Consider the following 17,245-nt stretch of genomic DNA (forward strand, 5'->3'; position numbering starts at 1 on the left):
TAAAATGCACCACAGGTATAGAATGTAGATGGATAGTATACTTAATGACGACACAGAGGTAGGTACAGCAGTGGCCTTCCGTACTGCTATATATAGTATACTGGTGGTCACTGTGTCAGCAAACTGCAAAACTAAAATGCACCACAGGTATAGAATGTAGATGGATAGTATACTTAATGATGACACAGAGGTAGGTACAGCAGTGGCCTTCCGTACCGTACTGCTATATATAGTATACTGGTGGTCACTGTGTCAGCAAACTGCAAAACTAAAATGCACCACAGGTATAAAATGTAGATGGATAGTTAACTTAATGACGACACAGAGGTAGGTACAGCAGTTGCCTTCCGTACTGTACTGCTATATATAGTATACTGGTGGTCACTGTGTCAGCAAACTGCAAAACTAAAATGCACCACAGGTATAGAATGTAGATGGATAGTATACTTAATGATGACACAGAGGTAGGTACAGCAGTGGCCTTCCATACCGTACTGCTATATATAGTATACTGGTGGTCACTGTGTCAGCAAACTGCAAAACTAAAATGCACCACAGGTATAGAATGTAGATGGATAGTATACTTAATGACAACACAGAGGTAGGTACAGCAGTGGCCTTCCGTACCGTACTGCTATATATAATATACTGGTGGTCACTGTGTCAGCAAACTGCAAAACTAAAATGCACCACAGGTATAGAACGTAGATGGATAGTATACTTAATGACGACACAGAGGTAGGTACAGCAGTGGCCTTCCGTATCGTACTGCTATATATAGTATACTGGTGGTCACTGTGTCAGCAAACTGCAAAACTAAAATGCACCACAGGTATAGAATCTAGATGGATAGTATACTTAATGACGACACAGAGGTAGGTACAGCAGTGGCCTACTGTACCGTAATTTATTTATTAGCAGTTTCTTATATAGCGCAGCATATTCCTTTGCGCTTTACAATTAGAACAACAGTTATAGAACAAAACAGGGCAAAGACAGACATAGCGGTAGGAAGGCCCTGCTCGCAAGCTTACAATCTAGAGGGAAATAGGTATTGATACAAAAGGATAAATGCAACCTGTTACATAATGGTTCCCCAGATTGCTAGCTTCTTAGTGGGTTGTATGATATGATCACCCAGCAATGTTGGAAGACAAAATGTGAGGTTATGGGGACTGTGCAGAGGGAATGTAACTGGATAGGGAAGCATTGAAGGTTATGTGTGTGGGTCAGGAATTTGGTAGGCTTGTCTGAAGAGATGAGTTTTCAGGGATCGTTTAAAGGTTTGGAGACTAGTGGAGAGTCTTATTGTGCGTGGGAGGGCATTCCACAGAGTGGGTGAAGCCTGGGTAAAGTCCTGTAATTTTGAGTGGGAACAGGTAATACATCTGGATGAGAGACGCAGATCTTGTGCAGAGCGGAGGGGTCTGGTAGGGAGATATTTTGAGATGAGTGAGGAGATGTATGATGGTGCAGTTTGGTTAATAGCCTTGTATGTAAGTAAAAGTATTTTATATTTGACACGGTAGAATACCGGTAACCAATGGAGGGACTGACAGAGCGGATCAGCAGACGAAGAACGTCTGGCGAGGAAGATTGGATTGAAGTGGTGAGAGCCTATGTTTGGGAAGACTTGTAAGGAGACTATTACAATAATCAATGCGGGAGATGATGAGTGCATGGATCAGAGTTTTTGCAGTGTCTTGTGTAAGATAAGGGCGTATTTTGTATATGTTTTTAAGGTGCATGTAACATGATTTAGAGACAGATTGAATGTGTTGAACAAACGACAGTTCAGAGTCAAGGATGACACCTAGGCAGCGAGCTTGTGGGGTAGGGTGGATAGTTGCATTGTCAACAGTTATGGCAATATCAGGTTGGTAACTACCCTTAGCTGGTGGGAAAATAATTAATTCTGTTTTGGAAATGTTGAGTTTGAGATGGCGAGATGACATCCAAGATGAAATGGCAGACAGGCATCCAGTGACACGAGCCAATACAGATGGTGATAAATCTGGTCAGGATAGGTAGATTTGAGTATCATCAGCGTACAAATGATACTGAAATCCGGAGGAGCTGATTAGTTTACCAAGAGAGGAGGTATAGATTGAGAAAAGCAGAGGACCTAAGACTGAGCCTTGCGGTACTCCAACTGATAGAGGTAGAGAAGAGGAGGTAGAATCAGAGAAGCGAACACTGAAAGATCGATTAGATAGGTAGGATGAGAACCAAGTATGGGCTGTGTCCTGAAGACCTAGGGACTCTAGTGTTTGTATGAGAAGAGAGTGGTCAACATTGTCAAAGGCAGCAGAGAGATCTAGAAGAATAAGTAGTGTGTAATGGCCTTTTGATCTAGCAGTGACCAGATCATTCACTACTTTGGTCAGTGCCATCTCCGTGGAGTGTTGGGCACGAAAGCCTGACTGAAGTGGGTCCAGTAAGTTGTGGGAGTTAAGAAAGTATGTAAGGCGGGTGTAGGCAAGTCTCTCAAGTAGCTTGAAGTGACTGGGTAGCTGAGAAATGGGATGCTGAGTAATGCTATATATTATATACTGGTGGCCACTGGTCAGCAAAACTCTGCACTGTACTCCTCCTATATAATAATATACTGGTGGTCCCCAGTCCCCACAATAAAGCAGCACACTGAGCACAGATATGGAGTGTTTTTCAGGCAGACAACGTATACTGGTGGTCACTGTCAGCAAAACTCTGCACTGTACTCCTCCTATATTATACAGCTGCTCCCCAGCCCTTCCCACAATTAAGCAATAATGCACAATCAAGTTCAACAATAACGGAGAGGACGCCAGCCACGTCCTCTCCCTAACATTTCCAATGCACGAGTGAAAATGGCGGCGACGCGCGGCTCCTTATATAGAATCCGAATCTCGCGAGAATCCGACAGCGGGATGATGACGTTCGGGTGCGCTCGGGTTAACCGAGCCATACGGGAGAATCCGAGTATGGCTCGGACCCGTGTAAAAAGGGTGAAGTTCGGGAGGGTTCGGTTCCCGAGAAACCGAACCCGCTCATCACTAATAATAATACATTATTATTATTATTATTATTATACAATTCTGCTAGAAGTATAGTATAGTATCACTCATCTGTTGGTCATGTTATTTTTATATGTTTTTAGAAGAGAAAGTGTGAGGAACAACTAAAAGCATTTAAACAACATTGCGATAACACAAATGCCATTCACATATAAAATGTTACCGTAAAGTAAATAATTCTTTATAACTTGTCCTTTCCCAACATCATTTTTCTGGAGTTCAGTTCAGGTTTTATAAGCAGAATATACAGCTTTGGGAAAAATATACAGCCCAGAACTCCAGCACATGAGGTCAGTATAGCGAATATCTCCATAGCCACCATGTATTTCCCTTTGGTGCTCAGATAGGCCGGAATCATTGCAATCCAGACACTGCAGAGCACCAGCATGCTGAAGGTGATGTACTTGGCCTCATTAAAGCTGTCCGGTAATGTCCTAACCATGAAAGCCAGAACAAAGCTCACAGATGTCAGGACCCCCATGTAACCCAACATAGAGTAAAACCCAATCACTGACCCCTCATTGCACTGAATGATGATCATTCCCTTATATGAGTGATGGTCATACTCCAGGTAGGGAGGAGAAACAGACAGCCAGACACCACAGATCAGAGATTGGACAGAGGAGCACACAATGACCACATAATTAGACACTTTGAGTGTGACCCACTTCCTCCAGGGACTGCCGGGTTTGGTGGCTTTGAAAGCAATGCAGACAGTGACAGTCTTGGCTAGTACAGAAGAGACCGCTGTGGAGAAGAAGATCCCAAATGATGTCTGTCTGAGTCTGCAGGTTATATCCACCGGCCGACCGAGGAACAAGAACACACAGAGGAAGCTCAGCAAGATGGAGATCAGGAGAATGAAGCTTACAGCCCGGTTATTGGCTTTCACAATTGGAGTGTTCCAGTAATAAATAAAGATCCCTAATATAAATAATGTTATGGCAGAGAAAAATGAAGCTGTAACTGAAGAAAATAGCGCCACAATGTCCTTTTCATATGACAGAAAGTCGTGTGTTTTGGGAACACATCTCACTTTTCTCTCGTCCGGCCACCTGTCATCTGGACATCTATGGCAGGTCGCACTGTCTATAATGTAACATAAAATAGCATATTATCTGTAAAGCCAATTTATTGAGAAAGAACATCAACAGTAAATCAAAGTCTACGCTAAAAATATCCAATCAATTTCACAGGAATTAGACTTGCTGTGCTTCTATCGAAATTGCTCCATCAGGTAGGTGACCCATTCAAGGGTATTAAGGTTTGGCAGAAATGGGCTGTCCATGGCAACAGTAGAGCAATTGCTTCCTAAGCCGCACCCTTTGAAGACTTTTTGGATTTATGACATAAGTCACATTTTACTTTCCACTGATAAGCTGGTAAACACACGGAAGATGAGCAGGAGAGGATGTGTGTGGAGCAGTAGGGTGGTACTATGGGTTTTGTATGTAATACTGGAAGTTGGTTTTCTGGTGGTCACATGACTGACACCAGCTCCCAAAACTGAATATCCTGACACAGGATGCGGTAAGTATTTTAATCATCCTCTACACTAACTCTAAACCTCTGGGGTGGTGGCTAGGGCTAACCCTTGGGGGGTGTATGCTATGACTTTCCACCAGGCCCTTCCCCTAACCCAGATACCAGTAATTTCCTTTAGGATGTTGGCTGTTAGTGTTCTGGTGCTGGTCTACTGAGTGGTGTTGGGATTCTGGCATTGGTTACAAGTCCACCAGCATTCCAGCCACCGGGATGCTGAGTGCATCCCACTTCTACATGGCACTGAATTACCATACAGGCACAGGGGGCTTCAGAGTTACAACTACTTTAATAAAGTGAGAGGGTGGGGACACAATGCAAATACTATATTGTGTGCTGTCTCTGGTTAACACTCTGTGTGCGTGAGTAATTGTGACCATTTGTGTGCCTTTGTACCCACAGTCTGTGTATATATGAGAACCTATGTGCCTCTGCATGTTACCCTTTGCACCCCTTTGACCCTTTTAGTGTTTGCTGTAGCAGAAACAATTGATGATTGTGCAGTAGAAACACAGTATAGATATTATATCAATGACTCTTCCTGTGTATAATACATCCTTACCAGTAACATTGGACATTTCTCCCTCAGAACACAGGACACAGTCATAGCAGCAGACACGGAATCTTCCATTAGAGGCTTTTCTGTATCCAGGTAGACATTTGTCATTGCACCGAGATTTGGGGATCTTTTAAAGGGAGTAATATGTAAATCATTAATTATATTGATAAATTACTTACTTCATAATGTTTCATTGTCACAGTGTTATGCTCCAACTATCCTGTGCAGACTAAGCCTGGTTTCCTGCATCTGCCAATTGTGCATCTGATGAAACTTATTAATGTGACCTAACAATAATGTTACATGGTTTTATAAGGAATGCCGGATTAATGGTATGGAGGTCACCCTGGAATCTCTACACAAGGTTGGTCTGACCCACCAAGTACCCAGAACAGGTTCTGACATGGTGACACATCACTGCTGCTGAATGCATAGTACATACAGAGTGCATCTTCCTCCTAGGTTCCTTAAACTTTACATCGGGTCTGTTTCCCTAAAAGAATTCTGTAATATGTGCATTCTACAGCAGCAGGAAACTTCCACCAATGTACTGTAAGTTCTCAGAGACTCTGTATGGCATACTGGGAGGGCACTGGGCCATAATATTAATTTGTGGGATATGTTGGCATACTGCGGAGCAATATGATGCATAAAGGGGTGCACTGTGACATAATATTAATAAGGAGGGCTCTCTGTGGCATAGTGAGGGCACACCCCCTTTTTTAACTTTTATGGGTGGATTTTTCCATCTCCACACATTTGGTGGCTCTCTACTGCCACTTAGCTAAATTCTACCACATACAGTGTCCCAAATCCCAGCTCAATACTAGTGATGAGTGGGTTCAGTTCCTCGGAATCCGAACCCCCCCGAACTTCACCCATTTTACACGGTTCCGAGGCAGACTCGGATCCTCCCGCCTTGCTCGGTTAACCCGAGCGTGCCCGAACGTCATCATACCGCTGTCGGATTCTCGCGAGATTCGTATTCTATATAAGGAGCCGCGCATTGCCGCCATTTTAAATAGTGCATTGGAGATGATAGGGAGAGGACGTGCAGCGTTCTCTCAGTTTCTGTGTTCAGTGTGCTGCAAATATCTGTGCTCAGTGTGCTGCAAATATCTGTGCTCAGTGTGCTTGCAAATATCTGTGCTCAGTGTGCTGAAAATATCTACGTTCTCTGCCTGAAAAACACTCCATATCTGTGCTGCACTGTAGTTTATACTATAGGAGGACAGTGCAGAATTTTGCTGACCAGTGACCACCAGTATTATATAGCAGTACGGTACAGTAGTCCACTGCTCTACCTACCTCTGTGTCGTCAAGTATACTATCCATCCATACCTGTGGTGCATTTTAGTTGTGCACAGTATATCTAGTAGGAGGACAGTACAGAATTTTGCTGACCACCAGTATATAATATATAGCAGTACGGTACAGTAGTCCACTGCTCTACCTACCTCTGTGTTGTCAAGTATACTATCCATCCATACCTGTGGTGCATTTTAGTTGTGTGCAGTATATATAGTAGGAGGACAGTGCATAATTTTGCTGACCACCAGTATATAATATATAGCAGTACGGTTCAGTAGTCCACTGCTCTACCTACCTCTGTGTCGTCAAGTATACTATCCATCCATACCTGTGCTGCATTTTAGTTATGCGCAGTATATATAGTAGGAGGACAGTGCAGAATTTTGCTGACCACCAGTATATAATGTATAGCAGTACGGTACAGTAGTCCACTGTTCTACCTACCTCTGTGTCGTCAAGTATACAATCCATCCATACCTGTGGTGCATTTTAGTTGTGCGCAGTATATATATTAGGAGGACAGTGCAGAATTTTGCTGACCACCAGTATATAATATATAGCAGTACGGTACAGTAGTCCACTGCTCTACCTCTGTGTCGTCAAGTATACTACAAAAGTTCAGTAAAATGACCCAAAAATCAAAATTAAAAGCGTCTGATGAGAAGTGTAAACTTGCCAATATGCCATTTACGACACGGAGTGGCAAGGAATGGCCGAGGACCTGGCCTATGTTCATGGCTAGTGGTTCAGATTCACATGAGGACGGAAGCACTCATCCTCTCGCAAGAAAACTGCAGTGCCACTCCTAGATGGGCCAGGTGTTTGTGTCGGCCACTTGGGTTGCTTAGCTTAGTCACACAGCTACCTCATTGCACCTCTTTTTTTCTTTGCATCATGTGCTGTTTGGGGACTATTTTTTAAATCTGCCATCCTATATGACACTGCAGTGCCACTCCTAGATGGGCCAGGTGTTTGTGTCTGCCACTTGGGTCGCTTAGCTTAGCCATCCAGCGACCTTGGTGCACCTCTTTTTTTCTTTGCATCATGTGCTGTTTGGGGACTATTTTTTTAAGTGCCATCCTGTCTGACACTGCAGTGCCACTCCTAGATGGGCCAGGTGTTTGTGCCGGCCACTTGGGTCACTTAGCTTAGTCATCCAGCGACCTCGGTGCAAATTTTAGGACTAAAAATAATATTGTGAGGTGTGAGGTGTTCAGAATAGACTGGAAATTAGTGGAAATTATGGTTATTGAGGTTAATAATACTATAGGATCAAAATGACCCCCAAATTATATGATTTAAGCTGTTTTTGAGGGGTTTTTGGAAAAAAAAACACCCGAATCCAAAACACACCTGAATCCGACAAAAAAATTTCAGGGAGGTTTTGCCAAAACGCGTCTGAATCCAAAACACGGCCGTGGAACCGAATCCAAAACCAAAACACAAAACCAACAAAATTTCCGGTGCACATCACTACTCAATACCCCTGTGATATGCAAGTCAGGATGAATACTTTTCTTGGCAATGCCCCTCTTTTTATTATGCATTAGAGTGTTCCATCAACTTCAAGAACACCATCCTGATGCCTCTGCCCTCTGGTGGTATCATCTTACATGTTCCTGTGTTTCATTTGTTCTGACTTTTTGAAACTTTATCTGTTTGTTTGAATCCGACATCAGTTTTGGAACCACGATTTTTAATTTCACAATTTTCTCTTTTTCAAAATAATGTATATAAAGCCTTTTGTGCTTCTTCCTCTATTACACAATTTTAATTTATTTCCCTTGAGCCTCTAGCCTTACATTCTCTATAATACACTTCTTGTCTCTTTTTTATTGGTTTAACTGCTTCAATAGAACTTCAATATTTGTCCCCATCCACAGATGACAAGAGGTTAGGGTGATCAGTCCACACACAGAGTTTGTAATGTAAGGAACTAATGAAGCCATATCATAGACTGTTACTGTCCCCAGGAGGTTGAGACTTTTTAATTATGACGCTGCCACCACCGGGCTCCTATCTCGGCACCTGGAACCGTGTTGCTGCTATGTAGGCATTGACAAGCTTTTACCAAACCTCCTATTTGGTGTCAATTAACCTCCACTAGTTATTGACCTAGACCAGATCCTGTACGGTAGCTTGGTAGAGGGTGGAACTTGGAGACACTGTCCTTACACTAGGTCAGGTGGAGAATGGGACGGCTTTGGAGCATTCCTGTTAGTCACAAGATGAAAGACAATTGTCGTCTTGAAGGCAAAAATGTTTAAAGTCCTAAAAATAACTCTTCCCTGTTGCCATATGGGAAATATAATTCAAAAGATGTTCACAGCAGTTTCATCTACCTTGATGTCACAGAAGAATGTATCCCCCCCCCCCACACACACACACACACACACACACACACACACACACACACACACACACACACCCCCCACACACACACACAGGGCTCTCAAGCCTCTATATATAGTCAGAAGACCCAATACAGTTCACATTAACAACTGGTAATTAACAATTCCCCTGTGATAAATTTATCACATAGAATAGAAATAAGGTTTGGATTGGACTACTCAAAAGAACAAATGGTTCTCTTCTATCCTATACTTTTTAGGAACACACAAATAAATAAATATAGATTACATCCCAAACACAATCTCCTTCTTCCCCTTACACAGATGTGTCCTCTTACATCCTTGCTGCAGTTACTATAAACAGCCCTTCAAGTTGCGCCATGCCGTGGTGGGACTCAGTAGTGCCGATCGCCTTTTTTGTGACTGCGACTGTATTTGCATACAAAATGCTATGCTACAGTGTTTTCCTGGAAATCACTGTAACGTTTCATTTCAGAAGCATATAGAGCTGCAATTTCATACAGAATATAGGCATGGCATATAGCATTTTAATCTGCAGAAGCTGCTGCTGCATCCTATTGCAGTGCATTGTGTGTAAGACATTTTCATGGCAAAAGATGCAAAAACATATGCTCGGCGCTACCGAGTCACATGTGTGTAACGTTATATGTAGCGCATGGAGCAAAGTTGCAAGAGGACATAACTGTACGGTATACCTGCACAGGAATACATTTGTTTACAACTCTACTTGACACCTTACATATAGCAACAATGAAGTTCCCCCGTTAATAACACCTCCAGGGGTGAGTACACTGGCCCGTATCAAAAGCTTTGTCATTCACCAGTCCATCTGTTAGTAAATGGCAAATACAGTAGCATCCCATCTCCTAGTCACAGAAGATAGGGAACCCTTATTCATATACAGTATAGTAAGTGTATTTTTCTCTTTCTTTCTTTTTTTTGCTGAACAATTTTTATTGAGTTTTTCAAAAAGACAAAACAGGAATTCCGTATAATCCTCCAAATCAATTGAAAGTACAGTAGTAGTAGCAATGTAAGTATGACGAGATAGACAATGTGATGCAGTAGGCCTGAAAACAGCCCATCAATAACGGAAAATAACACATATGGGGATAATAAAAAGCAAGTCAAAAATATGGTACAAACAATGCTATTAGTATCAAGAAAATAAAGAAGTAAATAGGAAAATTATAATGGTGAAGAAGAGATGGGGGGGAGAAGAAAGACTGCATTTTTCTCTGTAAAATACAATTAAACACATCTTAGATATACATGTTAAATGAGCTCTTCTATAACTGTACATGGAGCCCTACATAAAACATGCTAAAACTCATTATTAAACATTTACTCATTTACAGTGCATAGAGCTTAGAGACAACTTTCTATTAAAAGTTGGTTGCAAGCTTCCATTTTTCTTTGAAAATTGCACCGCTGCATGGAGGGCTAACCCTTCCGTGCCGCGGCCACCCTTAACCACGTGGGTGGGGGGACTCAGGCCACAACTCCTATTCATTAGGGGTCAATGCAATTAATTATGATGATCTCACGGGTGCGAGTGATCGCGGCAGTGGACGCACTTTATGGCGGCCCGAAGTTGCACATCACCCTATAAAATTCAGAGCAATTTTATATGATTTGGGGCTTAATGCAGCCTGTGAACGGTGCAATATTGGGTGCGTTTGCCGGTGTTGAAGCGTCTTGGCAACAGCACATTGCACCCTTCCATGGCTATTTGGATAAACCCATTTAAGTGCACAAATGGATTCCATGTTGCTTTTGCAAATACAATGTTCCAAATTTGTCAGAATAACATCGTCATATAAATTAATGTATTTTATCCTTAAGGTATTTGTTTGGAATCCAGATGTTATATTTCAAATTGGACCATAATACAATTCATATAAATAAACATGTTCCACGGAAAGATATCCAGATGACAGAATTATATAAAGAAAGTCAAAGCAAATGGAAATTGTGTTTGATAATTCTATGCAGCTTATTTATTAAGGAGTATTTGGAAGTGTGTTGGTAATAAACTATTTTTTTTAAATATTTCCTTTTTGGAGATGATATTGAAAATAAGAGGAAGAAAAGGACGTTAGCGACATTGGTCTGAATAAGCCCCTCTGGCTGGCTGCTCAGAGTCCTCACAGAGTGCAGAGCATGCAGTCAGGGACATGGAGGCGATGGCCAAAAGCATAATTTCCCGCAGTGCCCCGATTAGTGCCCCCGTGCCCCACCACATACCTGTGCACTAGTTTGCACACCATGTTGCTGCACGTGAATAAAATAAAAAATACTCTAAATGACGTGGTGCCCCATTATTGCAGTATTTACCCCATTACCCATTTTCAGCCTCTCACTAAGCTGCTTTAGCAAGTTCGAAGCCTACAGTATAACCGCCTTTTACAATAATCCCATTCAGATGTGATGTCTAAAGACCGGGATTTATTATCTAGTAAAGTAATCATAAATGTATACAACAAGTGATGAGAGGATGTAACACAATTATGATGAAAGTGGTAACACTGTAAATGAAACAAAAATATACAATTACAATGAGCATGTGGAAACATAAAGCTAGCAAACATATACAGTACATATAACATGTGTATTCAAACATATACAGTACATATAACATGTGTATGCAAACATACAGTATACAGTACATATAACATGTGTATGCAAACATATACAGTACATATAACATGTGTATGCAAACATATACAGTACATATAACATGTGTATTCAAACATAACTTGCATCTAGTATGCAAACATGATGTTACATGTGCAACGCAGTAAGTTACTAATCTAGCTAGCATCCGTGGCTGACTACACAAGGCTATGATGGCAGAACGAAAGTCACTGACTTACCATCGAATGCAAGATTGGGCTGAACCACGTGACATAGGTATCTGTCTGTCTATGTCCATGTGGAAATGGAAAATGGCTTCTCACAGCTACTTTGGCCTGGAATGTATTGCTAGACTAGCTACAACAGGCTAGAAGGGTCAAAATAACAGATAACTTTTGAGTTATTTCTGTGCTGACACAGAAATAAAAATGAGTTTAAACAACTATGCTGGAAGACATGACAACCCATGTGTGCCTCTGCCCTCACCCCATTACCCATGTGTACCTCGTCCCTCACCCCCATTACCCATGTGTGCCTCTGCCCTCACCCCCATTACCCATGTGTGCCTCTGCCCTCTCCCCCATTACCCATGTATGCCTCTGCACTCACCCCATTACCCATGTGTGCCTCTGCCCTCACCCCATTAGCCATGTGTGCCTCTGCCCTCACCCCCATTACCCATGTGTGCCTCTGCCCTCTCCCCAATTACCCATGTGTGCCTCTGCACTCACCCCATTACCCATGTGTGCCTCTGCCCTCACCCCATTACCCATGTGTGCCTCTGCCCTCACCCCAATTACCCATGTGTGCCTCTGCCCTCACCCACACTACCCATGTGTGCCTCTGCCCTCCCCCCATTACCCATGTGTGCCTCTGACCCCTGCATTACCTGCTCTGTGGCATGACAATAGAAACAATTCAATGTGTTGATTATTGTTGTTGCTAATTAGCCTATTAACACGATAATGAGATGACATAGCATATGTCACTCAGAGGATCTCAAGGAACAATTTAGCTGAAATCCAATCAAAATTAGTTCAGTAGTTCTCCAGTTTATTATGAACATATCTACAAATGAGCAATTTTATTAATAGTATATATATTGAATATAGATATAGATAGATGTGTGATGTGTGTGTTCATATATGTATTGTGTGTATGTGTTTAGCCAATTAACATGATAGCAAGATGAGTCATAGCCACATTCCATGTTTTGGGCACAAGATTTCTGTCATGATCCTGACTGTAGTTCTCATATTTGGAGACTTACCTCTGCCATCTGTCCTGGATCCTGTGTCTTTTCTGCTCACTGGGATAAACAGCTTGGCAGTACCATGAGTTTCCTGAGTGCTGAAAGTTAACAAGCTCCACCTGTGTTGATTAACCTTCTGTGTGAATACTGAATTCAGCAAGTCTCTCTATGTTGTGGCTATTCAGCAATCGTTGTCATTATTCTATATGCCTCTCTGACTCCAGTGGTCACCAGACACATTCTCCACTGTGCTCAGCTCTCTGATGTTTGGGCCTAAAAGCCGGCATCCTCTGCTCATTTTAGGAGTTTAGGCTTCAGTGTTTTTCCAGCCTGCTAGGCCTCACTCTTCATCAAAGCCTAACATGGAGTACTGACATGACAGGGTCTGAGTCACCTGACTCTGTTCACCAATCACCAAGGACCAGGAAGTATAAGTAAAGAGACTAGTGTTACAGAAGCTGCCAGTTCCTTGAGTCACACAGCTCAGTGTGAGCTTAGTAGCAGAGCTACCTAAGAGGTAACACTATTACTGTACATTAGTTCCTGTGAAACTCTGCTCTTTTGCTACCCAGTCCGGATTACTATTGTGTTACCAGTTATATCCAATATCAGTTTAGTTTTAAAGACACAGTCGCAGTATTCTTCAGTCTCGTCTTAAATACACAGCCACAGTATTCTTCAGTCTCGTCTTAAAATCACAGCCACAGTCTTCTTCACCCTCATCTTAAAGTCACAGCCACAGTCATTGTTCTACACACAGTTGCATTTCCAGTTATATCTGGTACCAGTCCGGATTACAGTTGCGTTCCAGTTATACTGGTACCCAGCATGGTTCAAAGTGCGGTTCTCAGTCTAGCCAGTAACCAGCCTGGTTCCAGTCTCACTGGTAACCAGTTTGGTTCAATGTCTTCAGCACTCCTCCCAGATCTGCGTAACTCCAGAGAACCTATTTCATAGTAACCTTCAGTACACAAACACCTACTCCTGTGACAGTATATCCAGTTAATTCTTACAAATACATTCACCATCCTGCTATCAACACCAAGTCCCTGGTGATCTAGTGGTAAGGATACGGCTCCCTCTGCCGAGGCCCGGGTTCGACTCCCGGTCAGGGATTTCTCCTTATTACTTCATCTCACTGATTCCCACAGACCAGCCAATTATACACATAGTCCTCCAATTTCCCGCACAGACTTCACATATACGCCGGGTTTACAAAACTACAGTCATGGCAATAGGAACTGGCCGTGGCTGAAAGTGTTTGTCTGACGCAAGATCTCCTAAGCAATATTGCAGGATGCTTGGAGGTTTTGGAGTCGACTCAGCATCAATTTTACAGTGTCTGCAGCAGAACTCTTCCAGAGAATCTCACACTCTCTGTATTCAGACTCCTCACCAACTGCGGATTCTCTACCAGATGTTAATACAGTTACAAGAACTTTTGACTAGTATTCTTTCTGTGATGCCTGAACTCCTCAGGAATACCACCAACGTTGTTGATCCTGTTTTGTCCCATACAGTAACTAAAGTCTCTTCCTCTGTGCAAGGAAAAGTTGTTCATAAGAGCTATCCACGGCCAAAGCTCTCTGAGGCTGATAGTCAGCGACGTAAGGAGCTGCACCTTTGTGTTTACTGTGGAAATTCCAGTCATTTTGTTAAGGATTGCATTCTTCGCAAGCCAGGAAATGGTAACATATCTCAGTATCATAGCTCTCATGTCTACAAGTCATCTACAGTAGCCAATCCTGCTACTGCTAATGGGGGTGTTAAGAAGACTTCTCAAAAAGAGACTCAAATTTATGACTGGGGTCCTGTGATTAAAAGACCCTATCCCAAGTTGAGTGTCCAGAAAAGAATGTTAAAGCCACTTAAAGTCACAGAGGGGTCTGTTTCTGCAGGCCAAGGAGGGGTGTCTGTTTCTGCAGGCCAAGGAGGGGCGTCTGTTTCTGCAGCACAAGGAGGGGTGTCTGTGTCCTCAGCTCAAGGAGGGGCATCTGTGTCCTCAGCTCAAAGAGGGGTGTCTGTGTCCTCAGCAAAAGGAGGGGCATCTGAACTTTCAGCACCAGAAAGGGCATTAGACTCTGCAGCCTCTGAGGAGGCATTTGCTTTGCTGACTCCAGGAGGGGTATCCAATGTTCAAGCTTTAGTAGGGGGCATATGAGTCTTCTTCTCAAAAAGGAGTTTCTGATCTGTCAACCCCAGGAGGGGTGCTGGAAGTAACAACCTTGAGAGACGTGTCTGATTTGTCAACCCAAGGAGGGGTCACCAGAGTTTCAGCCCCAAGGGAAGTATCCAGAACCAAGTTCTCAGATGGAAATCTTTGTGCTACAGATGCAGTTATGAACTCCTGTTTGCCATCTTCAGAAAGCACCACCCTGTTGGCATCCAGCATGGTTCAGGTCCAGGATGGGCCATCTGAACACTTGGATTCTACTCACTCCGGTTCAAGCCAGAATCTGCCTCTTTCGGTCCCAACCGATTCTAATTTATCTGGACTCAATCCGGTTCTGTCCATGGGTCCAGAGATTCCTCTGGTCCCAGCCAGTTCAATTCGTCTGGAATCAATCTGGTCTCGTCCATATGTCTGGTTCAGTCTCCTCCGGTCCCAGCCGGTTCAAGTTTGTCTGGACTCAATCTGGTCTTGTCCATATGTCTGTTTCAGTCTCCTCCAGTTCCAGCCAACTCAAGTTCGTCCTTACTCAATCTAGTCTTGTCCATAAATCAGGTTCAGTTTTCTCTGGTTCCCTCCGGTTCAAGCTCATCTGGACTCAGTCTGGTCTCGTCCATATGTCCGGTTCAGTCTCTCCTGGTTCCTGCCGGTCCAGCAGCAATACTACAGGCCCAGCCTGGTCAGTACGTCTCGGTTCCAGCTGGACCAACTATTTTCCAGGACCAGCCTGGTCAGTCTCCTTTGGTTTCAGCCAATTCAAGTATCCTCAGATTCAATCCGTTCCTACTTGTCCATCCATAGACTTCTCCAGTTTCAGCCACTCCAAGTAGCCCTCACTCCACATCAAAGCCTAACATGGAGTACTGACATGACAGGGTCTGAATCACCTGACTCTGTTCACCAATCACCAAGGACCAGGAAGTATAAGTAAAGAGATTTGTGTTACAGAAACTGCCAGTTCCTTAAGTCACACAGCTCAGTGTGAGCTTATTAGCGGAGCTCCCTAAGAGGTAACACTATTACCTTAGTTCCTGTGAAACTCTGCTCTTTTGCTACCCAGTCTGGATTACAGTTGTGTTACCAGTTATATCCAGTATCAGTCTCGTTTTAAAGACACAGTCACAGTATTCTTCAGTCTCATCTTAAATACACAGCCACAGTTTTCTTCAGTCTTAAAGATACAGCCGCAGTATTCTTCAGTCTTGTCGTTAAGTCACAGCCACAGTCTTCAGTTATTCTTCAGACTCATCTTAAAGACACAGCCACATTCTTCAGTTCTTCAGCCTCGTCTTAAGTCACAGCCACAGTCATTGTTCTACACACAGTTGCGTTTCCAGTTATATCCGGTACCAGTCCGGATTACAGTTGCGTTCCTGTTATACTGGTACCCAGCCCAGTTCAAAGTGTGGTTCTTAGTCTCGCCAGTAACCAGCCTGGTTCTCAGTCTCACTGGTAACTAGCCCGGTTCCAGTCTCACCGGTAACCAGTCCGGTTCAATGTCTTCAGATCTTCTCCCAGATCTGCGAAAATCCAGAGAACCTATTTCATTGTAACCTTCAGTACACAAATACCTACTCCTGTGACAGTATATCCAGTTTGTTATCACCAATACATTCACCATCCTGCTATCAACACCAAGTCCCTGGTGATCCAGTGGTCAGGATACGGCTCCCTCTGCCGAGGCCCGGGTACTACTCCCGGTCAGGTATTGCTCCTTATTACTTCATCTCACTGATTCCCACAGACCAGCCAATTATACACATAGTCCTCCAGTTACCCACACAGACTTCACAGACCTCACATATACACTGGGTTCACAAAACTACAGTCATGACAATTTCCTCACACTGTATTTTTTGTTTTTGTTTTGCCTATTAGCCAAATAACATGACAGTAGGATGATTCATAACCTATATTACTCAAAGGATCTTGAGGAACATTTCAGTGAAAACCCCATCATAATCCATTCAAAAGTTGCAGAGTTTATCCTGCATCCTCTCTGTGTCCTCTCAACCCTACTCTTATCCCTGTACACAAATGACTGCACCTCAGAGGCACAATCAGTAAAGATCATCAAATTCGCAGACGACACCACCGTCATCGGCCTCATCAAGGACAGGGACAAATCGGCCTATAGATGGGAATTATACCAGTTGGCCCAGTGGTGAAACCACAACAACCTTGATCTCAACCCCTTCAAAACTGTCAAGATTATAGTGGACTTTAGGAAGAAGTCAGCGAGTGAACCTCCGCTAACGATTGCTGACAGTGTGGTATTGCTAGTGAACTCCTTCAAGTTCCTATAGACCACAAAGAATTAATATCCTTACAAAGAATTAAGGTTCA

The 17,245-nt window shown here is 43.1% G+C and overlaps 1 protein-coding gene across 1 annotated transcript; it reads right to left on the reverse strand.

Annotated features, from left to right (window-relative positions):
* Positions 1-3,237: 3,237 nt before the first annotated feature.
* Positions 3,238-12,756, reverse strand: LOC135053081 (vomeronasal type-2 receptor 26-like). Its single transcript, XM_063957460.1, has 3 exons — positions 12,748-12,756; positions 5,161-5,284; positions 3,238-4,145 (listed from the first exon to the last, which is right to left on the reverse strand). The coding sequence occupies exons 1-3, from the start codon at positions 12,754-12,756 to the stop codon at positions 3,238-3,240; spliced, it is 1,041 nt and encodes a 346-aa protein (XP_063813530.1).
* Positions 12,757-17,245: the final 4,489 nt, after the last annotated feature.

The sequence above is a fragment of the Pseudophryne corroboree genome, chromosome 1 (genome assembly GCF_028390025.1).
Source record: "Pseudophryne corroboree isolate aPseCor3 chromosome 1, aPseCor3.hap2, whole genome shotgun sequence".
Classification (NCBI taxonomy): Eukaryota; Metazoa; Chordata; class Amphibia; order Anura; family Myobatrachidae; genus Pseudophryne; species Pseudophryne corroboree.

Bases quoted from the DNA above. Each gene is read 5' to 3' on its own strand.
- LOC135053081 (XM_063957460.1), bottom strand. The intron at 4,146-5,160 runs GTAAGGATGTAT...GTTACATTATAG, and splicing joins AGAAATGTCCAATGTTACTG to ACAGTGCGACCTGCCATAGA.